This window comes from Pseudoliparis swirei, unplaced genomic scaffold, assembly GCF_029220125.1.
Source record: "Pseudoliparis swirei isolate HS2019 ecotype Mariana Trench unplaced genomic scaffold, NWPU_hadal_v1 hadal_25, whole genome shotgun sequence".
Classification (NCBI taxonomy): Eukaryota; Metazoa; Chordata; class Actinopteri; order Perciformes; family Liparidae; genus Pseudoliparis; species Pseudoliparis swirei.
Window position 1 is genome coordinate 1,518,289 of NW_026613261.1, and position 10,000 is coordinate 1,528,288.

Below are 10,000 nucleotides of genomic sequence, written 5' to 3' on the forward strand. Positions count from 1 at the left end.
AACCTCCTCAACCCCATCAACCTCCTCAACCTCACCAACCTCACCAACCTCTTCAACCTCACCAACCTCACCAACCTCATCAACCTCCTCAACCCCATCAACCTACTCAGCCTCCTCAACCCCATCAACCTACTCAGCCTCATCAACCTCATCAGCCTCACCAACTTCCTCAACCCCATCAACCTCCTCAACCTCCTCAACCTCATCAACCCCATCAACCTCACCAACCTCTTCAACTTCACCAACCTCACCAACCTCCTCAACCCCATCAACCTCATCAACCCCATCAACCTCACCAACCTCACCAACCTCTTCAACCTCACCAGCCTCATCAACCCCATCAACCCCATCAACCTCCTCAACCTCACCAACCTCCTCAACCCCATCAACCTCCTCAACCTCCTCAACCCCATCAACCTCATCAACCTCATCAGCCTCATTAACCTCATTCACACGTACACTGTTCAACTGTCATCACCGTCCATGTGACCAACACTGAGTGGGCGGCGGTGGGGGAGGTGGGAGCTCCAGGGAGCCGCTCCCTCTTGGTTTATGGCCCCCACCGAGGGCAAAGTTCTCCAGTCGGATCCTCAGACATCAGACCAACGAGCACAGCAGAGGCCAGAGACCAGAGGCCAGAGACCAGAGACCAGAGGCCAGAGACCAGAGACCAGATCCTCCAGATCCTCATCCAGTCCGACCTCCACCCTTCTCCGTGACCCCACCATGTCGACGGCCATGGAAGCGACCGGCTTCGCCATGTGCCTCGTCAGCTGGCTGATCACTGGCGCCGCGCTGGCCAACGACTACTGGAAGATCTCCACGGTGTCCGGCAGCGTCATCATCTCCCAGAGGCAGTTCGAGAACCTGTGGCACGCCTGCGCCGAGAACAGCGCCGGCATCGCCGAGTGCCGGGACTTCGAGTCGCTGCTCGCCCTCCCAGGTAAGACCGGGACCCCCTCTAGACCCCCTCGGGCCGAGAACCTCTATTCAACGGGAGACGGGGTCAAAGAACGAGTAAAGACTAACAAACATAGAGATGAAATGTCTTGAATCATCCGCCACGTTGAGAACATTAACGGTGAAATCTGGTGGAGAGTTGTGAGGATTCCCAGAGTGACGTCATGAAGCTGCTCCGGGGCGCTGAGTCCACTCTGAGAGTCCGTCATGCAGCTATTATTATTATCATTATTGTTATTATCATTAATAATAATTTATATTATTCTTAATAATATTATTAATAATATTGTTATTATTATTATTATTATCATACGCGTCGTGTCACTTCATCTTTCTGGACGCCATTTTAAACCTCCGTAAAATGGAGGTTGTTAATATTTTTATTATTGTTATTGTTATTCATAATAATTTATATTATAATTAATATTATTAATAATAATATTTGTATTATTATTATTATCATACACGTCGTGTTACTTCATCTTTCCGGACGCCATTTTAAACCTCCGTAAAATGGAGGGAAATGGACCAGTTTACATTTTATTATTATTATTATTATTATTATATACTCCGGCTGGAACTATGAAAACAAACAATACTAAATTAAATAATACTTATAAACACTTAGATATATTTGCACAATTGATTTTTGTGTCATTTATTTCATTGTGTATTCAATTATATTCAGACATGAAATTATAAATGTATATTTAATTATATATTAAATGCAATTCATATATTTTTATCTCTTTATTTTTATTTATTCTTTAATGATTTCGCACATTTTCCCAAATAATTATTCCCTTATTTTAACATTAATTATTAAATAATTAAACTTCAAGCTTCAGCCCATGTTTGGTTTATTTGGATATCCAACAATATTTACAATAAAGTTTCTAAAAGTCTTTTATTAGCTGAGTCAGCAGCTGAAACTCCTCATGAGGCGCGGCTGGTTTCTATGATCCATAAATGAGTCACTGGGCGGCGGAAAGCAGCTGCTCCAGGATCAGTTATTATTTACTATTATTATATTATTATTGTTATTATTTATGTTACTATTATTATTATATTATTATTATTGTTATTATTTATGGTCCTATTATTATATTATTATTACTGTTATTATTTATGTTCCTATTATTACTATATTATTATTATTACTGTTATTATTTATGTTCCTATTATTACTATATTATTATTATTATTGTTATTATTTATTTTCCAGGAGACAGTGAAACATCTTACTATTATTTGTAATAATATTATTTTTATTTGTTTATTATTTATGTTCCCCCCCTCCTCTTCCCCCTCTCCTCCTCTCCTCCTCTTCCCCCCATCTCTTCCTGCCCTCTTCTTCCGCTCCTTTTCTTTCCCTCTGCTCTTCCTCTCCTCCTCTTCCTGCCCTACTCTTCCTCTTCCTCTCCTCCTCTTCCTGCCCTACTCTTCCTCTCCTCCTCTCCTCTTCCTCTCCTCGTCTTCCCCCCTACTCTTCCCCCCCTTGCTCTTCCTCTCCTCCTCTTCCTGCCCTACTCTTCCTCTCTTCCTCCCCTCCTCTTCCTCTCCTCGTCTTCCTCCCCTCCTCTTCCTCCCCTTTCAGCTCACATCCAGGCGAGCCGCGCCCTGATGATCATGTCCCTGCTGCTCGGCCTCGCCTCCATGATCGTGTCTCTGCTCGGCCTGAAGTGCATCAAGATCGGCTCGGCCACCGACCAATCCAAGGCCAAGGTGGCCATCAGCGGCGGCGTGCTGAGCATGCTCGCTGGTGAGCTCCACCTGCACGCCTCAAATCTCCTCTGCTGCATTGATTTTATTTATTTAAAGAGCTTTTATTTTGAAAGAAGAGTTGAAACTTTATTCATCATCAATTTAAAACATTTTTTAAAATAATGTTGTGGCAGCTGTCCCCAATCTGGCCTCGGCTGCTGGCTGGTTGACAATCAGTCAGCTGCTCTGACTGAGTGGCAATCAGTCAGCAGCCAAGCAGACCGCAAAACATGCGCCTCTGCTCACTCCCCCTCTCCCTCCAGCTCTGCTGCCCTTTTATACAAGCAGCATTGGCTGCTGACTGATTGCCACTCAGTCAGAGCAGCTGACTGATTGTCAACCAGCCAGCAGCCGAGGCCAGATTGGGGACAGCTGCCACAAATGTGTACGCAGGTACAGAAAGTAACGAAGAAACATCAAAAACAGAAGATAACATTTCTGTGATATTTGAAGATCTCCCGTCAGCCAATCAGCTGTCGGCTCATGACCTCCCGTGTGTTGCAGGGCTGTGCTGCATGACCTCCGTCTCCTGGTACGCCTACCGGGTCGTTCAGGACTTCCACAACCCGTTCTTCGGCGGCGTGAGGCGAGTCACACCGAACAGAACTCAAACACATCAAAGGCTTTTTCAATGTGCGGTTGCAGGTTTACAGGTTGTTCGGTTGCAGGTTGCGTGGCTGCAGGTTGCATAATTGCAGGTTAAATCTTAAAGGTCGCCTGGTTGTTGGTTGTGTGGTTGCAGGTTGCGTGGTTGAACGTTGTGTGGTTGCAGGTTACATGGTTGCATGGTTGCAGGTTGCGTGGTTGCAGGTTGTGTGGTTGCATGTTGCCTGGTTGAAGGTTGCGTGGTTGCATGGTTGCAGGTTGCGTGGTTGCAGATTGTGTGGTTGCAGGTTGCATGGTTGCGTGGTTGCATGGTTGCAGGGTGCATGGTTGAAGGTTGCACGTTGCCTGGTTGCGTCGTTGCAGGTTGCATCGTTGCAGGTTGCGTCGTTGCAGATTGTGTCGTTGAAGATTGTGTGGTTGCAGGTTACATGGTTGCAGGTTGCGTGGTTGCAGGTTGCATAGTTGCAGGTTGCCTGGTTGAAGGTTGCATGGTTGCAGGTTGCATGGTTGCAGATTGCATAGTTGCAGGTTGCCTGGTTGAAGGTTGCGTGGTTGCAGGTTGCGTGGTTGCAGGTTGCCTGGTTGAAGGTTGCAGGTTGCCTGGTTGCAGGTTGCGTGGTTGCAGGTTGCCTGGTTGTAGGTTGCATGGTTGTAGGTTGCCTGGTTGAAGGTTGCTTGGTTGTAGGTTGCCTGGTTGAAGGTTGCGTGGTTGCATGTTGCCTGGTTGAAGGTTGTGTGGTTGCATGGTTGCATGTTGTCTGGTTGCAGGTTGCGTGGTTGCATGTTGCGTCGTTGAAGGTTGTGTGGTTGCAGGTTACATGGTTGTAGGTTGCATAGTTGCAGGTTGCAGGTTGCATAGTTCCAGGTTGCATAGTTGAAGGTTGCGTGGTTGCAGGTTGCATAGGTGCAGATTGCCTGGTTGAAGGTTGCATGGTTGCAGGTTGCATGGTTGCTGGTTGAAGGTTGCGTGGTTGCAGGTTGCCTGGTTGCAGGTTGCATGGTTGCATGGTTGCAGGTTGCATGGTTGTAGGTTACCTGGTTGAAGGTTGCGTGGTTGCATGTTGCCTGGTTGAAGGTTGCGTGGTTGCAGGTTGCATGTTGCCTGGTTGCAGGTTGCGTGGTTTCAGGTTGCGTCGTTGCAGGTTGCGTCGTTGAAGGTTGTGTGGTTGCAGGTTACATGGTTGTAGGTTGCGTGGTTGCAGGTTGCATAGTTGCAGGTTGCCTGGTTGCAGGTTGCATGGTTGCAGGTTGCGTGGTTGCAGGTTGCCTGGTTGAAGGTTGCATGGTTGCAGGTTGCATGGTTGCAGGTTGCAGGTTGCGTGGTTGAAGGTTGCGTGGTTGCAGGTTGCAGGTTGCATGGTTGTAGGTTGCATGGTTGCAGGTTGCATGGTTGTAGGATGCCTGGTTGCAGGTCATGTGGTTGCAGGTTGCGTGGTTGCAGGTCGCCTGTAACATGTGTGTGTGGCGTGTGTCTTCAGGTTCGAGCTGAGCACTGGGCTCTACATGGGATGGGGCGGAGCCTTTCTGGCCATCCTGGGTGGAGGCTTCCTCTGCTCCGCCTGCAAGAGGATGAATCCTGAAGGAAAGAAAAGGTACGACCCGGCCCAAGAACCCCGTCTCCTGTCTCTGAAGGACAACGTGACTCTGACTCTGTGGCTCTTGTGTTGCAGCGGCTTCTATGGAGCCAAGGCCCCGAGGATCTACACGGCGACAGCCAAGTCCGATCCAGATTCAGGCCGAGCCTACGTCTGAACGCACGTCAGGACACTTAAATATAATAAGGACATGTGTACTGTGTCTTTAACCCTTGTGTTGCCTTAGGCTCATGTTGACCCGAATCAATATTACACCCTCCCCCCGCCTTAGGATTAATTTGAGCCCATTCAATGTTTAATGTCGGTGTTCTTTCGGTAGTCAACAAACAAACATAAAGTGCCTCACACTTAAACTTGGAAAACAATATTAATTCTAATAATTTTCCGGAGGTTTTAATTGCTGGCGTCAAATTGAACCCAAAGGGTAAAATATGTTAGTAAATATAAAGGTAACAGGAGGGTGTAATATTGATTCGGGTCAAAATGACCCTAAGGCAACACAAGGGTTAAATAACATGAAGTGTGCTGTGTCTTTAAATAACATGTAGTGTACTGTGTCTTTAAATAACATGTAGTGTACTGTGTCTTTAAATAACATGTAGTATACTGTGTCTTTAAATAACATGTAGTATACTGTGTCTTTAAAAAAGGATATGTAGTACACTGTGTCTTTAAATAACATGTAGTATACTGTGTCTTTAAATACGGACATGTAGTATACTGTGTCTTTAAATACGGACATGTAGTGTACTGTGTCTTTAAATAACATGTAGTTCACTGTGTCTTTAAATAACATGTAGTACACTGTGTCTTTAAATAACATGTAGTATACTGTGTCTTTAAATAAGGACATGTAGTATACTGTGTCTTTAAATAACATGTAGTTCACTGTGTCTTTAAATAACATGTAGTACACTGTGTCTTTAAATAAGGACATGTAGTATACTGTGCCTTTAAAAAAGGATATGTAGTGGACTGTCTCTTTAAATATGAACATTAACTTTTCTGTCCTTTTGAAATATTTGCTTATTTTTTAAAGAGTTTTTGGCGTGACATCAAATCTAAATCTGGGCGACAGGATGAAGGTCCGCTCATGACTCTGTAACTCTGCGTAAACTTTATTATTATCGGAATACAGGTTTTATTATACGTTATCGATGCGTTTGGGTTTTAAAGTTATCTCAAGATTAAACTCATATTTCACTCACAATTTGTGTAATTAATGTTTAAAAAACTCTTTTGTGTGTGTGTGCGTGTGTAGATGTGTGTACGTGTGTATGTGCATGTGTGTGTGTAGATGTGTGTATGTGTGTGTGTACGTGTGTATGTGCATGTGTGTATGTGCATGTGTGTGTGTGTGTGTGTGTGTTGTAATCTCCTGTGTAATAATGATGATTAATGTGCCGGTAATCCAGCCGACGGCAGCAGACAGAGGATTAAGCTCCTCCCCCTCTCAGGAGAACCGGATCCAACCGGCTGTCAACCTTCAGGAGTCTGAACACGTCACTTTATATCTGTTTATTCAGAAGAGAGACACTACTTCAAGCTGCATTCTCTCTCCTGACCACCTTCATCACTGCTCACCTTCATCACTGCTCACCTTCATCACTGCTCACCTTCATCACTTCTCACCTTCATTACTGCTCACCTTCATCACTTCTCACCTTTATCACTGCTCACCTTCATCACTTCTCACCTTCATCACTGCTCACCTTCATCACTGCTCAGGTGAGTCTCTCGGGTTCTTTTGATGTAGTTCTTGTCTTGAATCATCTTCAGGAACATGCAGGTAGAGGTGTGTGTGTGTGTATGTGTGTGTGTATGTGTGTGTCTGTCTCTTAAAGTACGAAAAGTAAAAGTCAGTACTCGTTATTTCAATGATAATGTGATTCCCCCCCCCCCCCGTCCCAGACTCCGCCTCCACCAGAACCAACATGAGTCCCAGAAGTGTCGTCTTCAAGAAGCTGTGCAAGGACAAGTCGGTGAGGCCCGGCGCCGGTGGAGCGGAGCGCTGACGGTAGAACTTAAATACAGACGATAACGGTGTGGTGGGCTGTGTCCAGGTGGGCGTCTACCTGGGGAGGAGGGACTTCGTGGACCACGTGGACCACGTGGACCCAGTGGGTGAGTCCCTCAGCACGTTACAGTCATGTGACCTGAAAGGTTAAACTCAAGCGAAACACCTGTTTGCACCACTAGATGGCGTCGTCCTCGTCGATCCTGTGGCTCTGCAGGGGAGGAAAGGTCAGTCCCTGAACACACCACGGGACACTGGGTTCAAAGACAACAACAAAGAGACAGAACAACAACAACAAAGAGACAGAACAACGACACACACAACAACAACAAAGAGACAGAACAACAACAACGACAACAAAGAGACAGAACAACGACACACACAACAACAACAAAGAGACAGAACAACAACAACAAAGAGACAGAACAACAACAAGAGACAGAACACTGACGCCCAGTGCCCTGTGTGTCCTCTGTGTTGACGTGTTGTTGTTGGCGCCCTCTAGTGTTCGTCACGCTGTCCTGCACCTTCCGGTACGGCCCAGACGACGTGGACGTGATGGGCATCGCCTTCCGCCGGGAGCTGTACCTGTGCACGCGCCAGGTGTACCCGCCCCTGCTAGACCGCGAGGAGGGCACGCACACCCAGACACAGGCCAAGCTGCTGCGGAAGCTGGGAGGCCACGCCTACCCCTTCTTCTTCGAGGTGAGACCCCGAGGAACTCCTCCTCTTCATCATCAAGAGGCTTCATGGAGTAGACCAGGACCTCACGAAGTCCACCAAGAACCACAAGACCACTAGAGACCACCAAGAACCACAAGACCACTAGAGACCACCAAGAACCACAAGACCACTAGAGACCACCAAGAACCACAAGACTACTAGAAACCACAATAACCACAAGACCACTAGAGACCACCAATAACCACAAGACCACTAGAGACCACCAAGAACCACAAGACCACTAGAAACCACCAAGAACCACAAGACCACTAGAGACCACCAAGAACCACAAGACCACTAGAGACCACCAAGAACCACAAGACCACTAGAGACCACCAAGAACCACAAGACCACTAGAAACCACAATAACCACAAGACCACTAGAGACCACCAAGAACCACAAGACCACTAGAAACCACCAAGAACCACAAGACCACTAGAGACCACCAAGAACCACAAGACCACTAGAGACCACCAAGAACCACAAGACCACTAGAAACCACCAAGAACCACAAGACCACTAGAGACCACCAAGAACCACAAGACCACTAGAGACCACCAAGAACCACAAGACCACTAGAGACCACCAAGAACCACAAGACTACTAGAAACCACAATAACCACAAGACCACTAGAGACCACCAATAACCACAAGACCACTAGAGACCACCAAGAACCACAAGACCACTAGAAACCACCAAGAACCACAAGACCACTAGAGACCACCAAGAACCACAAGACCACTAGAGACCACCAAGAACCACAAGACCACTAGAGACCACCAAGAACCACAAGACCACTAGAGACCACCAAGAACCACAAGACCACTAGAAACCACAATAACCACAAGACCACTAGAGACCACCAAGAACCACAAGACCACTAGAAACCACCAAGAACCACAAGACCACTAGAGACCACCAAGAACCACAAGACCACTAGAGACCACCAAGAACCACAAGACCACTAGAGACCACCAAGAACCACAAGACCACTAGAGACCACCAAGAACCACAAGACCACTAGAGACCACCAAGAACCACAAGACCACTAGAGACCACTAAGAACCACAAGACCACTAGAAACCACCAAGAACCACAAGACCACTAGAGACCACCAAGAACCACAAGACCACTAGAAACCACCAAGAACCACAAGACCACTAGAGACCACCAAGAACCACAAGACCACTAGAGACCACCAAGAACCACAAGACCACTAGAAACCACCAAGAACCACAATACCACTAGAGACCACCAAGAACCACAAGACCACTAGAGACCACCAAGAACCACAAGACCACTAGAGACCACCAAGAACCACAAGACCACTAGAAACCACCAAGAACCACAATACCACTAGAGACCACCAAGAACCACAAGACCACTAGAGACCACAAAGACACACAACACAACCACAAAGAGACACAACACAACCACAAAGAGACACAACACAACCACAAAGAGACACAACACAACCACAAAGAGACACAACACAACCACAAAGACACACAACACAACCACAAAGAGACACAACACAACCACAAAGAGACACAACACAACCACAAAGACACACAACCACAAAGACACACAACACAACCACAAAGAGACACAACACAACCATAAAGAGACACAACACGACCACAAAGACACACAACACAACCACAAAGAGACACAACCACAAAGAGACACAACACAACCACAAAGAGACACAACACAACCACAAAGACACACAACACAACCACAAAGAGACACAACACAACCACAAAGAGACACAACCACAAAGAGACACAACACAACCACAAAGACACACAACCACAAAGACACACAACACAACCACAAAGAGACACAACACAACCACAAAGACACACAACACAACCACACAGACGCACAACCACACAGACACACAACACAGCCACACAGACGCACAACCACACAGACACACAACACAGACGCACAACACAGCCACACAGACGCACAACCACACAGACACACAACACAGCCACACACACGCACCACGTGTCCAGCTCGTCTTGAGTGTGTTCCTCGTCGTCTTCATGGATTCTGATGGCGTCGTGTTCTTGTCCTCAGTTCCCTGACAACCTGCCTTGCTCAGTGGCACTCCAGCCGGCGCCCCACGACGTCGGCAAGGTAAGATCCCGACGGGAATCGACCCGCCGGCGGCGGCGTGGAGGCTGACGCTCTTCTTCTTCTTCTTCTTCTTCTGCAGCAATGTGCCGTCGAGTTCGAGGTCACGGCGTTCAGCGCCGAGAGCCGAGACGCCAAGACGCACAAACGGTGAGGTCGCGACCTCTGAGATGTGAAGGTCTTCATCA

At 47.1% G+C, this 10,000-nt stretch overlaps 3 protein-coding genes across 6 annotated transcripts in view; all 3 read left to right on the plus strand.

The window, feature by feature from the left end:
• LOC130190884 (mucin-2-like) overlaps positions 1-5,568 on the plus strand; it is a 9,681-nt gene extending 4,113 nt beyond the window's left edge. Inside the window, exons 2-8 of the mRNA XM_056410473.1 lie at positions 1-455; positions 746-943; positions 2,558-2,722; positions 3,229-3,310; positions 4,809-4,922; positions 5,001-5,076; positions 5,295-5,568. The exon at positions 1-455 is cut by the window's left edge and continues 1,150 nt beyond it. Coding sequence (XP_056266448.1) covers positions 1-455; positions 746-943; positions 2,558-2,722; positions 3,229-3,310; positions 4,809-4,922; positions 5,001-5,076; positions 5,295-5,363 — 1,159 coding nt within the window. The 3' untranslated portion in view covers positions 5,364-5,568. The remainder of the gene's footprint in view (positions 456-745; positions 944-2,557; positions 2,723-3,228; positions 3,311-4,808; positions 4,923-5,000; positions 5,077-5,294) is intronic.
• cldn15la (claudin 15-like a) lies at positions 560-5,378 on the plus strand. The gene is made up of 5 exons (XM_056410585.1): positions 560-943; positions 2,558-2,722; positions 3,229-3,310; positions 4,809-4,922; positions 5,001-5,378. The coding sequence occupies exons 1-5, from the start codon at positions 727-729 to the stop codon at positions 5,080-5,082; spliced, it is 660 nt and encodes a 219-aa protein (XP_056266560.1). The 5' UTR covers positions 560-726; the 3' UTR covers positions 5,083-5,378.
• An 835-nt stretch (positions 5,569-6,403) lies between the features above and the next one.
• The window catches only part of saga (S-antigen; retina and pineal gland (arrestin) a), a 12,974-nt gene continuing 9,377 nt past the window's right edge, over positions 6,404-10,000 (plus strand). For 2 of the 4 annotated variants that reach the window (XM_056410533.1, XM_056410534.1), the window contains exons 1-7: positions 6,405-6,653; positions 6,837-6,907; positions 6,989-7,049; positions 7,125-7,169; positions 7,448-7,647; positions 9,756-9,815; positions 9,895-9,962. In XM_056410533.1, the coding sequence (XP_056266508.1) occupies positions 6,860-6,907; positions 6,989-7,049; positions 7,125-7,169; positions 7,448-7,647; positions 9,756-9,815; positions 9,895-9,962 (482 nt within the window). In that variant the 5' untranslated portion in view covers positions 6,405-6,653; positions 6,837-6,859. Of the gene's footprint in view, positions 6,721-6,836; positions 6,908-6,988; positions 7,050-7,124; positions 7,170-7,447; positions 7,648-9,755; positions 9,816-9,894; positions 9,963-10,000 lie in introns of all 4 variants that reach the window. The other 2 variants (XM_056410535.1, XM_056410536.1) reach the window with 2 other exon arrangements.